At 34.3% G+C, this 18,254-nt stretch overlaps 1 protein-coding gene across 4 annotated transcripts in view; it reads right to left on the reverse strand.

Annotated features, from left to right (window-relative positions):
• Positions 1-7,652: 7,652 nt before the first annotated feature.
• LOC145263874 (2'-5'-oligoadenylate synthase 1A-like) overlaps positions 7,653-18,254 on the reverse strand; it is a 51,296-nt gene continuing 40,694 nt past the window's right edge. For all 4 annotated transcript variants that reach the window (XM_080120954.1, XM_080120951.1, XM_080120952.1 and 1 more), the window contains 2 exons: positions 14,918-15,117; positions 7,653-8,078 (listed from right to left, as the gene is read on the reverse strand). In XM_080120954.1, the coding sequence (XP_079977080.1) occupies positions 7,937-8,078; positions 14,918-15,117 (342 nt within the window). In that variant the 3' untranslated portion in view covers positions 7,653-7,936. The remainder of the gene's footprint in view (positions 8,079-14,917; positions 15,118-18,254) is intronic.

Consider the following 18,254-nt stretch of genomic DNA (forward strand, 5'->3'; position numbering starts at 1 on the left):
TGCAGCTAGACTAGCAAGGTTCCCTACCCAGGGATCTAGTCTACAACTATCATATTAATACTCGGCAGTTCTACCCTCCGACCATGGGATCAGTGCTCGCAAATGACCTCAATAAATGTCCATTTAAATAAAGGCTCGCTGTTTGTTTGTAAATAAGCAAACAGCTCGAGCACTGTAAAAACGGCGAGTGTCTATTTAATTAGATATTTGATGAGGTCGTTTGTGAGCACCGATTCCAAGGGCCAGAAGTAAGAATGCCAACTATTAACTTGATGGTTTTAAGTTCAATCTCTGGCTAGGAAAAGATGCTGGTTTAGCGGCACTGATGAGCTGTGATACAGCGAAACAGTACTGTATGTACATGACTACATTCCATATACATATATATATATACATATATATATATATATATATATATATATATATATATATATATATATTATAAGGTAAAATTAAAAGCCAAGTACAATCTACTTAATATATATATATATATATATATATATATATATATATATATATATATATATAAGTAATGTGATTTATAATTTAAAATTTAAAAATCAGATAAGATAAAAAGCTATAGTAAACATCTAAATGACTACTTTAACCACAGTTCCTGATTTCAAAAAAAGAAAAATTAAAAGATTCATCTGCCTTACTTTTAATGCTAGGTTTATTTATGGTGTCTTTTAAATTCAATAAAAACCCTCCAAAATTTGCTGATGAGGAGACCTTGCTTACCAAAAAACTATATATAATTATTCTACATAACTTGATGTATACGACAATAAAAAGTATTGTTTTCCGAAACGATCGTACAGATAATTGATTTTGTTGTTGTTCCTTCTTATGAAACGGATTTTTAATTTAATTAAAATTTGATTTTTAAATTTTAAATTATAAATCACATTACTTAATATTGAATTAGCTCTAGGACATTTAACTATCGAGCTTATTATATATCTAAATTACAACGAGCACTTTCTATTTCCTGTATTTTAATTAAACTTGTAATTTCACTGTTACATTAAAATACACTCAGCTCTTTAGACTATTGTTCTTATCTCCTTTAAATTATATATATATATACATACATATATACATATATATATATATACATACATACATATATACATACATACATATATACATATATATATATATATATATATATATGATGATTGCAACGTCTTGTCAGACGAGTGCCACTCCCTCAGACATTTAAAATCCATGAGCCCAAATCCCTGAGGGAGTATCTATACACAGATGATGTTACAGAGTCTTAGCTTTGTACGACAGCTAAGTCTCTCTCGGTTTAAAATGTTGAGATCCAGCAACAAGCAAGAGCAAGATAGCCAGCAAAAAATTATACTGCAGACCAGCTTAATGCGGGTAATGGTCTTCCGCTTCATGGTTTTTTAAATCAGAGATTTGCTTCTCCTAGAAAGGTTGCCTTCACCACGGCTTACGGGAGTCCTCTCCACCCCAATACACATATACACACACACAAATATACACGGTGCTAGTTGGCCGTTGACCCAGAAAATATACATATATACATATATATACATATATACATATATATATATATATATATATATATATATACATACATATATACATATATATATATATATATATATATATATATACATACATATATACATATATATATATATATATATATATATATATATATATATACATACATATATACATATATATATATATATATATATATATACATACATATATACATATATATATATATATATATATATATACATACATATATACATATATATATATATATATATATACATACATATATACATATATATATATATATATATATATATACATACATATATACATATATATATATATATATATATATATACATACATATATACATATATATATATATATATATATACATACATATATACATATATATATATATATATATATATACATACATATATACATATATATATATATATATACATACATATATACATATATATATATATATATATATATATATATATATACATACATATATACATATATAGGTATTTCACTCCTGATGCAATTCTCTATCTATATAAAAACCAGGTACGGCCAACAATGGAGTACTGTGCAGGAGTTGCTAGAAGTAGCTTATCCTAACACGGCTTCGGATTCTTATCATTCTCATCACGAGCTGGAAATAAATGTTTTCATATTGTTTGTAAGCCTTTATTTGTCATCAACCACAAGGTAATGTGTTTTTGTCTTCACCATTTTATATAATGAACTTTATATGAAACCCTTTCCAAAGTGTTAACTGTATCCCCTCATCAATAATGTATCCCCCTACGTGTTTAAAGAACTGCTCATTAACACAAGTCTCTTCACATATCTCAGCCTCCTATTATAGATGTTGTCCCTGTTATGACCCCCCCCCCCGCTATGCAACATCTTTTCTTGCTGCACTGATGAGCTGTGATACAGCGAAACAGTTCTGTATGCGAATGACTAATAAATGCTATCTTGAGTTGAGCAAATGTGGAAGTGAAAAACAAACTGTAAACAAATGGAGCTTAAGTGTTTGGATATTGTTAATTCGCATACTCATCTCAGTAGCAGTTAAATAGCATAACTGTTAGAAGCACCGACTATCATTAGAACGGTTGAATTCAAAACCTGCTTTGAGGAAGTTGCTTGGCTAGCTGCACTAATAAGCTGTGATACAGTGAAACAGTACTGTATGTGGATGACAGTATATATATACATATATGATGATTGCAACGTCTTGTCAGACGAGTGCCACTCCCTCAGACATTTAAAATCCATGAGCCCAAATGCCTGAGGGAGTATCTATACAAATATGATGTTACAGAGTCTTAGCTTTGTACGACAGCTAAGTCTCTCTCTCGGTTCAAAATGTTGAGATCCAGCAACAAGCAAGAGCAAGATAGCCAGCAACAAATTAAACTGCAGACCAGCTATATATATATGTATGTTTGTGTGTATCTACACACACACACACACACACACACACACACACACACACATATATCAGCATGTATGACCTGCTCATCCGGAAAAACCTGAGATGGGCCGGGCACGTAAACAGAATGGAGATCTCCCGACTACCAAAACAGATACTGTTTTCACAACCAGAGGATGGGGTACGAGGCATAAGCAGACCTAAGCTCAGGTTTTGTGACACCGTCAAACGAAATCTAAAGGACAGGTTGTTCCCTACTGGAAGCTTGCAGACCCTCAGTCGTGACCGTGACAAGTGGAGGATGATGGTTCACAGGAAGTCGTCTTCGGACACGAAGGACAGCACATGATGATGATGATATATGTGTGGTGTGTGTATATATAAAAATGAAACGTTTGGTTCGTTCAGCTTAAATAAACTATACCTCTTCTAGTTCAAAATTGGAGTAGTTCAATTCCAAATGGGAATAGTTCATTTCAAAATAGGAAGAGTTCAGTTCAGAATGGAAAAATTATTGTAAGTATAAATATAAAAATATTTTATAAATTATAAAATTATAAAAATTGTTAGCATTTTATGATATAAAATAAAATTCTTTAAGTCATTTATTAGAACACAACATCTAATTCTACAGCTGCAGGAATTTTAGATTAGATTCAAGCTATGAAACGACTGCATACTTCTGGTGTAACCCTTCCCGATTCTTCCTCAATTAATGAAGTCAAAGCTCTTGTCCTTTGTTCAGGAACTGACAAGCCATCTCTTCTCTCCATTGCAAGAATACTCACAATTTTAGCAGCCAATTCCTGCTTAACGTAAGCTTTGATTAACGAGCATACTTGTTCAATTGGATTAAACATTGGACTATATAGCCCCAACCTAAGCACTTTACATCCTAGAAATTCTTCTTCACTAAAAAATTCTTCAATGTTTGAGTGACATGGGTGGGGCATTGTCAACAACCATCACAACTGGACCCCCATATTGTCTATTTGCATCTCTCAAACATTCTCGCATCCAGGACTGTGTGCTTTCCTTTCGAAAAGATCATCTTTGAATTTCATGGTACACGAGGCCATGGGGACATCTAATAACGTGAATATTGGCACCCTGAGTACCAGCCTAAACTACGTTACATCCCCTACCCTTTAGAGAACGCCCATCTCTCCTGGAAATATGAACATTAAAGTTCGTTTCATTCATAAATAAAATGGGTTTTCCAGTTGATTAGTAATTCAATAATTTTGAACAAAATAAACTGCGTTTATTTTTATTCTCAATTGAATTTGCACTCTCGGGCACAAATCTTACAGCTTTAAGCGTATAAGTCATCACATCTAGATGCTTCGCTACTGTAGATTTAGACAATTTGAACCCAAACTGGGCTTCAATCCTTTCAAAGATCACATTTAATGTGACACTAAGATTTTCATCCACTAGTGCTTGAATAAAATCTAAATCTTACAATTTCTAGGCCCTCCTCTTGTATCAGTTGATTTTCCTTACTAATCCAGCGATAGAGGGTGGTTTTCAGAATAGAAAGATTTTCCGATAGGGTTTTTCAATTTCCATCCATCTCTTATACCTCCAAGATACATGTTTTCGCACTTCTCCTGTTATTACAGTTTTCAGCTGAGCTAGCCATTAAGCTAAAAAATTTAACAAATCAATGCATTGTTGTAGCACCAAAGATATTTATAAATTTAACTTTTTTTTATTTTAAATTTCTTATTTTGAACTGAATTATTCCCATTTTGAATTGGAAAAGGTATAGAAAACTACAGGCCCGTTTTCTGTCATATTCTGCGATAGTGATTGTATCTAACCATATTAAAAAAACTTTTTTTTCAACATCGTTTCTTTTTGTTCCAAGTTCAGCCGAGGCTACTTACCGGAAATACTTCCGGTTTATATTGAATCTCCTTTCATTATTCCATTTTCCAGAACCATTCAGCGACTTTTCATATCAATAAGTATACCATTCATCCTGTTTTTTATTGAATTAATTTTTTTTTCTTCCTGCTTTTTCTTTACAGATTTTTTTTGTCTATTTTGTTCATCCGTTTTTTTTTCCATAAACAAAAACGGAATTCATTTGTTTTTCTACATACTTCTCCCCATAAACAATAACTTCAAATGAAACACGAACAATGTTTCCACTGCTTTCTTTTGTTTTTTGTTTTAATAAAAAAAATGAATTAATTTGTTGTTTTACTTCTGTGACCCAACGGGGCACCAGGCAACAATGGAGAGCCTTGCTAATGGATCGAGAGGCAGTCGGTCTCTGGGGTGGTCCTTTTAACATGAGTTCAGGAGATTTCACATTGTTGAATCTAACAGTGATGATGATGAAGATGATGGGGAGGATGATGATGATGATGATGATGATGATGATAATGATGGAAGAAAAGGAATATGTGTTCTTAACAGATAATCAAAATGATTCCTCCTGCCCTCACAAGATGGATAGTTGAAGGATCTAAATGGAAGTCAAAAATATATTTCCCAAGCAGTGAAAATTTAGCACTTATCTTTTATTTGAGAGACCACCAGAGAACCAAGTCAAGTGGTCAGTTAATTGGTAATTGACTGTGAAACCCCTTTAGGAAGAGCATCCCACGACTAATGATAAATTAAAGATGAAAGAGAAAATGTTTATTTCAAGATAGACTGGTTCTCATAAAATTGGACGTTAAAGGAATATGACAGCTGATAGTAAGTCATAAAATCGCCATCCACAGGCGCTTGGATATTTATTGCTTTTACTGATATAGTAATTCAGTTACGAATTCAAATAAGGGGGAGGAGGGGGGGGGCTTGTTCAAACTTAAAACCCTTTTTCTCTTCAATAATTTCAAAGGTCGTTTTTTTTTTAATCTTTTTTTTTTTCTTTCAAACCGGTTCGGCAGTTGGTGGGGGGTGGTATTGCTGAGATTTTTGTTGGGAAGCGAAGAGGTTGGCTCCGATTGGCTGGTGACCATTTTGGACCTGTATCGAGAAGGCAGAGTTACAGTCAATCGTTTCCAATGAGGCATTAAAAATTTGTGCTTAAAAATTGCAAACAAAGTTCAATTGGAAATGACCTCACCGACTCAATCCGCTGCGACCTTACAACACAGATAATCTTTTGTTTACATTCATTCAAATATTAAAAAACTAACTCCTGAGCAAAAAGACATTTACAACAAAGTAATGCAGACTCTCAATAATGGGGCGGGAGAAATTTTTTTCTTAGATGCGTCATGAGGAACTGGTAAAACCTTAAATTAATTTTGGCAACCATTCGATCACATTCTGACATAGCCTTAGCTCTTACATCATCTGGAATAGCTGCAACATTACTGCCAGGTGGAAGAACTGCTCATTCGGCTTTAAAATCACCATTAAATATGCAATTTATGGAAACTCCCATGTGCAACATTTTCAAAACATCGAGTATGGGAAAGTTATTGCAGAAATGTAAACTTATTTTTTGGGATAAATGCACAATGGCACACAAAAAGAAAATCACTGGAGGTTCTTGATCGATCATTGTAAGATTTGCGTGGAAATGACCGACTCTTTGGGAATGCAGTAATATTGCCTATAGTTCCTCGATCAACACCAGCAGATGAAATAAATGTTTGCCTCAAATATTCCACTTTTTCACGACATGCGAGAACATTACATTTGACTAGAAATATGCGTGTCAAGCAGCAAAATGACCAATCAGCAGAGTTATTTTCAAATCAATTACTGAAAATTGGGAATGGAAAAGTGCCGGCTAATCTTACCTCAGGGTAAATTTCATTGCCACAAAACTTCTGTAATTTAGTGACAACAAAAGAAGAATTAATTAAAAAGTTTTTTCCAGACATCCAAATTAACTACAAGAATGCTAGTTGGCTGAGTTATTGAACTCAACAATACTATTCAGTTGAACATTCCTGGCGAGTTAGTCACATACAACTCCGTCGACACTGTTCTTGAAGAAGACGAAGCAGTCAACTATCCAACAGAATTTTTTAATTCGCTAGATTTGCCAGGGATGCCACCTCATGTACTGCAATTGAAAATTGGCGTGCCAATCATCCTGTTGCGAAATATTAACCAGCCCAAGCTTTGTAATGGTACACATCTTTCAATAAAAAAATTAATGACTAACCTAATAGAAGCCACAATTTCAAGGGGGCTTTCCACAGGTGAGGATGTCCTGGTTCTGCACATTCCTATGATTCCTACAGACATTCCATTTCAATTCAAGAAATTGCAATTTCCAATTAGACTAGCATTTGCTATCACAATCAACAAAGCACAGGGACAATCTTTAGAATTGTGCGGCTTATATTTACATACTGATTGCTTCTCACATGGGCAATTATATGTTGCATGTTTGGAGTCAGCAAACCAGGCAATCTCTTCAGTTGCACTGAATCTGGAACCACCAAGAATATTGTGTATCCACAAGTATTGGAAAATTAAACATATTAGACACATACATTTTTCATTCGATTTACACCATTTGAGCCACAGCAATGCGTGACAGGGTACAGCTAGTATATGTATATACAGATGTGTGTGTGTACATGTGTGTATAAGTGTATGCGTATGTGTGTGCTCATGTGTAGTGCATTAGAAAAGGTATTTTTGTTTTCTGGAAAAACAAAAAACAAAAAAATGTCAGACAAAGTTTCTTTAATTTTCAGATTTTACATTTACTTCAATTAGAAATTGCAAATTTGAAAATGTTACTGAAATTTAAGTAAAATCGAAAACAATGCCATCAAAAGAGAATAAAATGTGATATCATTAAGACAATAAAATGTGATATCATTAAGAGAATAAAATGTGATATCATTAAGACAATAAAATGTGATATCATTAAGAGAATAAAATGTGATATCATTAAGAGAACAGTTAAATCCCACAATAGTCTTCATTAGATATCATAATTTGATTGATTTAAAACCAGTTTTGTCTCACAGTAACATTTTGCAGTATCGGCGATTCAAGTGTTCTCCTAGCAACAGTTGCAACTGTACTCCAATCCGAGACCGAATGTAGCATATTGCATGATGGATTTGCTGGATCGATCAAATGAGGCCTGCAAAAAGATGTTAAAAGAGGGAAGAAATTTAGGAAACAAAAATACAGTCTGTTTGATATATTTTTAGTAGGGGAGGGGGTGTAGTCCGGTCGTTAAATCCGGTTAAAAAAAAAAATAATAAAATCGGACTTGGATGCCACCTTATTGTGTTATTATTAAAAAAAAAAATGCTGTGCGCTGGGCACAAACTTGCAAAACTTAAGGACCAAGACATCACCAATGTTATTATGTTGCAAATTCAGCTTTTAAAATGAAAAAAACAAAAAAACAATTAGCCATTAGCGCATGCACAATTAAAAAGCAGATTTTTACCTGACCCCCCCCCCCTTCAAACAAACCATTTCTACATGAAATAATTGATAGTTAAAAAAAATTTTTTTGTTATTATGTGTCTGAGAGATTGCTCTTTCTAACGATACCAGGTTCATGCTGATGACAAAAATATATGGTGGACAAGGTACATAAAAGAAAGCTTAAATAGGATTGTTAATCAAGGTGTGACAGTGATCGGGACAAAGGACCAGATAACAGAGGTGAATATATTTAGAGTTAGTTTACAGACAGTTTTAGGAATGGTAATGAATATAGCGACAATTGAGGGACAGCTGAGAATAAGTTTGGGGCAGTTAGCGGCTCAGAGCTTTCTTGAAAGAGATTGGAGAGTCAAAAACACGTGAGAATAGATTAGTTTGAGAAGACATATTGCTAGGGATTGATGTGACCAGACAGCTAGGGGGGGGGTCCTTTTTCTACACTATATGACGATATGACACAAACACCCACCCAAAGCTTAACTAATTTACATCAAGTATTTGCAATGTTTTATTGTGTAGGACTGACCTGTCACCCCTAAAAACCAAGAATTAGTACGAAAATAATACAATTCCCCAAGAAATAATAGTTTCTTAGCCCCTCTCTTTCTCTTTCCCATAAACCGGACACAAACAAGGAACTGCTATCCAGAGTCCCTCATCATCTCCCTCTCCCTCTCTCTCCTTAACCAATCCCTAGCCAGCATGACAGGCGAGTAGGCAGTACACTCTTAGCCCTGAAACCAACAAGACATATGAACATTATTAACAAGAGAATTACTTACTCCCAAATGTAAAAAGGCAAATAAAGTTCTTTCCTTTTAAAGGTTAACATTTGTATTACTTTTATTGTTCCAACAACAACTAATGAAGACAAGTGCCAGCAAGCGTTACAATGGTGACCCTAGAAAAGAACAACTCGACAAGAAAAGAACAAATATTTCTATACTGTAATGCAACCGTAAAGGTGACCATCATGTCACAAAAGATAAAAGTTTTTTATTTTATTTAGAAAGCCAAATACTGATGGAAGAAAAAAAAAAAAAACGCAGTCTAGTTCGAATTTTTGTTTAGAAGGAAGGCTGTCTACATTTCAGACGGTGACTTGCTTTTTGCTTTCCAATGTAAATCTTTCTAATGCTGTTTTTATTCGCGTGCAAGCGACTCTATAAGTCACTCCGTCGGTCGGTCTGTCGGTAACACTTTTGTGCTTGGCCTTTTTGGTTAAGATCAAAGGTTTGTTGTTATCTTCTCACCCCTCACTCTAAATTTCACCCATCTTGGAGAGAAAGAAATCAATCACTAACTCTCCATCCCTCACCCACAAAATTTTCTTTTCTCCATTTCGTCCCATCTATAGAGCATCCCCACTTAGAGACCGGCCTGCAGGAGCTCAGGTTCCTTTACAAACCAAGTGAAACAGACGGTCTATCAACTAGATGAGGTTGGGAGGGTCCTACTAACCACTTTTCTTTTCCCCCCGCCCTCGACACAAATGAATTATCGTATCATCATTGTTATCTTTTTTGTTTTTACACGGAAATAAAAAATATTTTAAACAATTGGGTGCCAAGTAGGATGTCCCTAAGTACCAAAGGGCGAATGCGGTATTATGGTGAAAGAAGATTCTAGCTAAGAGAAACTTTTGATAATTCTAGAGTAACAAGGATGACCAACGACCCCCATCTGCCCCTCATTTTGAGTTGGCCTTGTGCTTAAGTTTTTTGTTCATGTTCTTTTTTTGCCTGAATAAAAGATTTAATATCTCAAAGTGTAGTATCTGTTCCGGCAGATATTGCAAGTAAAGACCGTATGTGGGGGCGACCCCACATATAAGACCTTGGTCAATTGAAGGGCAACCCTTCATACAAATTGTCACTATCCAACTTCCCCATTTCGCCTTCACTCCGTACATTAAAAATCAGCCTTGTGCCTAATTTGCTCAATGGGGGAGCAAATAAATACCCTTTGTTCTGGGTCTTTTGGCCAAGATTAAAAGGTAGTATCTGTTCCGGCAGATACTGCAAACAAAGACTATATGTGGGGGAAACCCCACATATAAGACCTTGGTCAATGTAGGGGCAACCCTTCATACAAATTGTCACTATCCAGCTCCCCTACTCCCCGGGGAGTTGGTCCCCATTTCCCCGTCACTCCTCACTTAAAAATTGGCCTTGTGCCTAATTTGCTCGGTGGGGGAGCAAATAAATACCCTTTTCTTGGCCTTTTGGCAGCCAAGATCAAAGTGTAGTATCTGTTCTTACTACATGCTGTACTTATTGTGATATAAAGTAGGGGATCACTTTTCTGTATTAATTTAATGTAAAATGATCACCCACTTTACAACCAGTCAGTCTCAAAGTCATTCAAGTCATTCTCCAAATCATTCGAGTTGTTTTTGAAGGATTCCAGTTATTTTTTTAAGCATTCAAGTCATTCTTAAGGTCATTCAATTCATCCTTAAGGTCATTAAAGTCATTCTAAGTCATTTACTTTTTATTTAAGTCATTTCAGCCCATTTTTCGGTCATTTTAGTTTATCTTTAAGAATTTCATGTCAATCCTACATTCACGCATTCATTTATTACACGAGAGCACGCGACTAATGGCTATCAGCCTTGTTTTTTTTTTTCAGTTGGATAGGACTGGACTATCGTTAGCTGTAAAAAAAAAATATTCATTTTTGAAGACTAAAAGAGAAAAAAAAAAAAAAACACTGACCGTTAAGTTTTCTCTTCTTTCATTTTAAAAAAAATATTTCTTTGATTGTTGTTATAGAGGTAAAAAGGGCTAGACAAAAAGAAAAGGCTAGACAAAAAAAAGGGCTAGATAAAAAAATAGTCTCGACAAAAAAAGGGGGCTAGATAAAAAAGTCTAGACAAAAAAAAGGGATAGATAAAAAAAATAGTCTAGACAAAAAAAAAGGGGCTAGATAAAAAAATAGACAAAAAAGGGGGCTAGATAAAAAAAGGCTAGACAAAAAAAGGGGCTAGATAAAAAAATAGGCTAGACAAAAAAAGGGGGCTAGATAAAAAATAGGCTAGACAAAAAAAGGGGGCTAGATAGTCTAGACAAAAAAAGGGCTAGATAAAAAAATAGGCTAAACAAAAAAGGGGGCTAGATAAGAAAATAGTCTAGACAAAAAAAGGGGGCTAGATAAAAAAATAGTCTAGACAAAAAAAAGGGCTAGATAAAAAATTAGTCTAGACAAAAAAAAGGGCTAGATAAAAAATAGTCTAGACAAAAAAAGGGGGCTAGATAAAAAAATAGTCTAGACAAAAAAAAGGGCTAGATATAAAAATAGTCTAGACAAAAAAAAGGGCTAGATAAAAAAAGTCTAGACAAAAAAAGGGGGCTAGATAAAAAAAAGGGGCTAGACAAAAAAATAGGCTAGACAAAAAAAAGGGCTAGATAAAAAAATAGGCTAGACAAAAAAAGGGGGCTAGATAAAAAAATAGGCTAGACAAAAAAAGGGGGCTAGATAAAAAAAAGGCTAGACAAAAAAAATAGGCTAGACAAAAAAAAGGGCTAGATAAAAAAATAGGCTAGACAAAAAAAGGGGCTAGATAAAAATAGACTAGACAAAAAAGGCGATAAAAAAATAGGCTAGACAAAAAAGGCTAGATAAAAAAAATAGGTTAGACAAAAAGGGGATAGATAAAAAAAGGCTATATAAAAAAGGCTAGACGAAAAGGGGGGCTAGATAAAAAAGGCTAGACAAAAAAGCTAGAAAAAAAATATGAGGGGCTAGTTAAAAAAAAAGGCTAGACAAAAAAATAGAGGGGCTAGATAAAAAAAAAGGCTACAAAAAAAAAGGCTAGACAAAAAAAAGACTAGACAAAAAAATAGAGGGGCTAGATAAAAAAAAAAGGCTACAAAAAAAAAGGCTAGACAAAAAAAAAGACTAGACAAAAAAGGGCTAGACAAAAAAAGGCTAGACAAAAAAAAATGGCGGTATTAAACACATCAAAGACTTTCACTGTTAAAAATGAAATGGAAAAAAAAAACAATCAAAACTGACTCAACCCATTAACTTCCAGGGGTGGGTAGGGTTAGGGGGGGTTGTCTAAATGTTTTACTATTGAGTTAAAACTGTGTAATAACTAAAAATACACAAATAGAAAAGAAAAAAGTTATCTTATTTTGATAATGAAATATTGATTATTCTATAAATAAGACGCTGGGTACATGTGATATATTTATACATTAAAAATGAAATGATTGAGTTTTTCAGAACATGATTGAGTTTTTCAAAATGAAAAGAAAAAGGAAAAAAGAAATATCATCTATATTTGATACATTTTTGTTCAGGAAGCGGGTACCTTCAGACAGCCTGATCTGGTAGCACTAGATGCCCTAACAGTTATTACTACTACGGACCAGAGTGGACCTGGGAACAATACGATATTCATATGACTTGGGTGCACTAGCTTGAATCGAAACCGAAATAAAAACTTATGAAAAAAATGTATAAGTTGAGTTCTTTCAGCCATAATCGAAACCGAAACTAAAATTTATGAAGAATTCTTGGTAAAATTATTTATATAAAAAAAAATCATTGATGATTTAAATGTCATTAGCTATAATCAAAACTAAAACCAAAACTTATGAAGAATTCTTGATAAAATTATTTATGACAAGAAATAGAAGAACATAACAATTAAACAACCCGGATGTAAGTGTGACACACGAAAGAACACACACGCAATCATATTAATATATAGATTGTTATAGAAAAAGAAATTATTTGGTGCCATTTATAGGATAGTGGGACTTAATGGATCAAGTATTCAAGTTTTATTTTTGGATCCTGAATGAAGATTATTATTTGCACAGAATTCTTCTAGGTCAGGGGATTTGGAAGCAGGTAGTGTTACTACAGAGAATTTTGAATAGTGTTGGGATGATTAATAGAATCGAAATCTAAAAAATTTGTGCCTATTTTCCAATGCCAAAAACGATTCTTTTATTTTTCTCCTTTGTTTTTGTTTGAAATTATAAATGTCTATTGGTTTTAAACTATGGGCAAAATCTATAGATCATGCCCACCCCACCCCACCCCTGCTCCAACAAGCATATTTTTTTACCAGTGTTGGGACGATTAATCAGAATCAAAATTCAGAAAAATTGGAACTTTTTGGGGCATCAGAATTGGAAATAGTTTTGTGCCTATTTTCCGATGCCAAAAACAATTCTTTTTATTATTATTATTTTTTTTTTTTTTATATGATTTTGTTTAAAACAAAATCTTCTGCTGTTGGTATCAATAATAAATCAATAAATATATATTGATTTTAAACTGCCAAAAGTTAAAATCTATAGATACCCTTCACCCAACAAAGGTATTTTTATGTTTGAGAAAATAGCTGCGCATTTAACATATGGTTTTATGGTAATTTTGGAAAAATAACAACTTTATAGTTAACTATTTAGAGATTTATAAACAATCAGAATCGGCAATTGTATCGGAATCAACCCACCACTAATTTTTACATTTGCATATATGCGTTTTATTGGAAATAGAATATAAAAAAATAAAAATACAAATATTTTAGACTTTATAAAAGAATCAGAATTATATTGGAATCAAGAATTTAGAACAGAATCGGTAATTGTTTTGAAATTGAGAAAAATACAGAGTGGAACGATAAAATTGTCTCCTTAGAAAAGATGACATGATTCCATTTCCGTTTGAGGAAAATTGTTTTTTTTTTCTTACAGACCATCTACTAGTTGGCCAGTTGTGTACAAATCCCAAGAGTGATAGGAGCCTTCTACAACTTATGTTCTCTACCAATCCAAATTATGCCAACGGGACCATTGCCAACACCCTCAAAATGCAAATCTGGATGGTTTAACGCTTGAGGGTATAGCTTAATAAGGTTTCCAGTCATAGTTATGGTCTTTAGAGTGGTTTCGAGTGAGGCTACATCATGTCACTTCACATCTTCAAAGTCGGCTTGAAAGTCAACACCGAAGTGTACCTGGATGTGCTGAAGAGTGTGGTGATCCCTTGGTGCAATTAGGTGGCTTCTGGCAGACCCTGGGCGTGGCAGCAGGACTCGGCACTGGCCCACAAGTCCAAAGAGACCCAGGCTTGGCTTCAGGAAGAATGCTACAACTTTGTACCTTCTCTCACTGTCCAGTCATCGTCTCTTAACCTGAATCCACAGGACTACTTCTTTGGTCATACATTGAAAACATCACCAACATGACCTCCTACAAACCAAAGCCAGCCTGGTCACTGCCATCTGCCAGCCTGATCACGGAGCTCCTGCCAGCACTCGTGGAATAGGCATGCTCCAGTTCCGGACCTGTATTGAGGTGGTGATTGAGGCTGAAGGCGGCTACATTGAATAGATGTCAGCTCTACTACATAATCAAGTTATCTGAATTGATTTTTTTCAATAAAAGTTTTAAAATAAAGCTGTAGTGTTGTTTTCTTTAGGGTGACAACTTTATCGTTCCACCCTTTATTGGAACTGATCTATCACAATTTTGAAGAACAAAAAAGAAAAATTCTTACCCTGGAGGAATCCCAAAGAGGCGCAAAATACTCAAATCATAATTCACCTCCCAAACTCTTCGAATGCTCCCGTACTCAGTCAAAGTTTGGAGGACAGCCTTAAATCCAGCTTCTATATTAAAAACCGCAGGACTACCATATTTCTCCCAAGTGTGAATGACAATTAGAGTCATCAAATAAGAAGGAAACTTTTGTAAACTCTGAAAGAAAATAAATGTATAAATAATATTATCATAGGAGAACAGTTTCAGATGTCAAACAAATCAAGTATTGAAAATAAAAAGGGTCACATCTATTAATACGATAGCATGTGTTATTTTCTTTTTTTTCTTCCGAGTGATTGTCATTTAATAGTTATGACCTTCCGTTTCTTTTACCAAGAATTCTTCATTAGTTTTGGTTTCGGTTCTGATTATAGCTGATATCACTTGTAGCAGAAACAAATAGAACTCTTTTCTTGTGCGTCAGTGCCTCCCCTGACTGTGCGATATGGCACATACTGACCAATCAGAGGCATAGCACAGGGATCTTCCTTACCCCCTTAAGGAACTATAACTGCTTCCATCCCGGGCAAGAAAAACTCTTCCTTTTTCCAGCAAGACGTCAAAGAGAGCTGACCTGTTTCCTCACTCTCTCTCTCTCTCTCTCTCTCTCTCTCTCTCTCTCTCTCTCTCTGCCTACATCGGTATCGACTGTCCCCACTAATTTATTACTTATTTATTTATTTATTTTTATTTTCCTTTTAGTGGCGTTTAACAACTCTTGTTGACATTTTTTTAAGTGATGACTTGTACATTTAAGTTGACCTATATTATTTTGCCCTATATATTTTTTCGCGCCTTTAACATTTCCTGTCTGGGTCATTTTGACTTTTGTTTCCCTTTATTTTATATTTAACTTTATCATTTTTTTCTCTTCTTTCTCTTCGCAGATCTTTCTTAATCGCCATATATATTTGATAAATTACTATATATATATATATATATATATATATATATATATATATATATATATATATATGTATGTATGTATGTATGTATATATATATTCTCTTCCCAGATCTTTCTTATTTATATTTATGTCTCGGAAGTAAAGTGAAAAGCACATCTTATTTTTCTTTTATTAATATTATTGGAATCTTTTCTTTTTTTCCTTTTTTTTTTTTTTTTTTTACACAGTGATCACCACTTATCAAGGCCCGGAAGCCACTCAGGGATAAGGGTTATTGTAAGTACATCACGTTAGTGAGGAGATTTTATGAAGTGTTTAATTAGGGGGGGGGCGGTTCATTAGGAATTTGTTAACATTAGACTTGAAGACATCCAAGTTGTAGTCCGGAGGGAAGCAGGCAGACGGAACAGAGTTCCACAGGCGTGCAGTTCTAAGAAAGAAGCTTTGCTCATGAAATCCGCGTTTTGATTTAGGCACAGATATAGAGTGGCGGAAATTTTTCACAGTGGATTCAGCTAGACGGGTGTTTTTCGTGAAAGATTGGCGAGGGGGGACCAGAGATTGGAGTTCAGACGAGCACCTGCCATGAAAATAACGATAAAACAAGGATAGGCTCGCAACGTCTCTTCTGTGGGAGAGGGGTTGCAGGGTAGAGAAAAGGGCATCCCCCACTAAACCACGAAGTCTATTTTGTACTCTGTCAAGGCATGATAGGCTGTTTTTGGCAGCTCCTGCCCAGATATGGCAACAGTATTCCATCCTTGGCCGTACTTGGCTTTTATATAGATAGAGAATTGCATCAGTAGTGAGATATCTTCTGGAGCGGTAGAAGGATCCCACCATCTTTCCTGCGACCTTGGCCACAGACTTGATGTACGTGTTCCATTTCAGATCAGGAGTAAAGGTCAAACCCAGAAGCTTGTCAAAACACGGGGCCTCACCCAGACGAGAGCCATCCATCACAATTGATGCCAGCTGGGGATCAGAGCGTTGATGATGTAAGGATAGGAGTTTGGTTTTGGATGCATTAAAGGTAACTAGCCACATCTTCCCCCACTGAACCACGCGCTCGAGATCAGAGGAGAGAGAATCCGAGAGAACTTCGTCATTTACAGCCTTTGATGTGTTGCCGTAGATGGTCGTGTCATCAGCATAGATGTCAACGAATGATTTAAGTATGTGTTTAGGGAGGTCATTGATGTAGATCAGGAAGAGAGTTGGGCCCAGGATTGACCCCTGAGGGACTCCAGCATTTATATTGCAGGCCTCCGATTTTTGTCCATCTACCACTACTCTTATGAGCCTATCAGAGAGAAATGATTTAATGATTGAGAAAACATTTCCAGTTATACCGTAGCTGGAAATCTTGTGAAGTCCTTGTACACATTTTTGTGAATTATTCCATGGATTTCTGCCTTTGGATTATTATGGACTATCTTCTTCCAATTACGGGATCTCCTTAGATTTTACTTGTACAAATGGAAATTCTTTTAACTTTTTTGAAGTTTTACATTTGGATTTTACCGTCACTGGATTTTTTATCTTCCACCGGACTATCCATTCATGTGTAATCACCTTTTTCTTCACCATATTCCCTCTGCTTCACTTTTTTGTTTTCAAGTAAGATCTTTGACTTACTTGTTGTTTCATCAAATACTTCTGCATGAAAAATCCAATCCCGCATTTTGCTAATTCCTACCCTCTAATGAGAAGGAAAGTATTTCTTCGAAACTCCGTGGATTAAGGACTATCCATTTATCTAGTGTTTCCTTTTCAGATTAAATATGTTTTTAACTCATTTCAAAGTGTTTTTTAACATATTTTATTAATTGTTTGCTCGTATTATAAGCTATTTGGTTTTATCGAGCTTTTTTATCTGGCAGAGATAATTTTATAAATATTAATTCTTTAATATTTATAATATACTTTAATATTACCATCTTGGATCATTTTGGTAAATTCAATTGTAATTTTCATTTTATATATATATATATATATATATATATATATATATATATATATATATATATATATACCCATATGGCATAAGCCTGAAGAGTCCTAGAGTGGATGAAACGCGGAATATTCAGTGTAGCTTAATCGCCATATACATTTTTTAACTTACTAACTAGCTCTACCTACGTATTGAGCACTTTTGAAGTAAATACTTAAAGTTTCGTATATTAATTTTATGTGAGTAAATTAAGTAGTTATATTTATATATATATATATATATACCCGTTCACATACACCTTTCACGATATATATATATATATATATATATATATATATATATATATATATATATATATATATATATATATATATATATAATAGTATGTGATCAATTTAAGTGATTTTTGGAATATGGCAATTTCGTTCTGGG

This window comes from Euprymna scolopes, chromosome 39 (assembly GCF_053919585.1).
Source record: "Euprymna scolopes isolate OS-2025 chromosome 39, ASM5391958v1, whole genome shotgun sequence".
NCBI classification, from domain to species: domain Eukaryota; kingdom Metazoa; phylum Mollusca; class Cephalopoda; order Sepiida; family Sepiolidae; genus Euprymna; species Euprymna scolopes.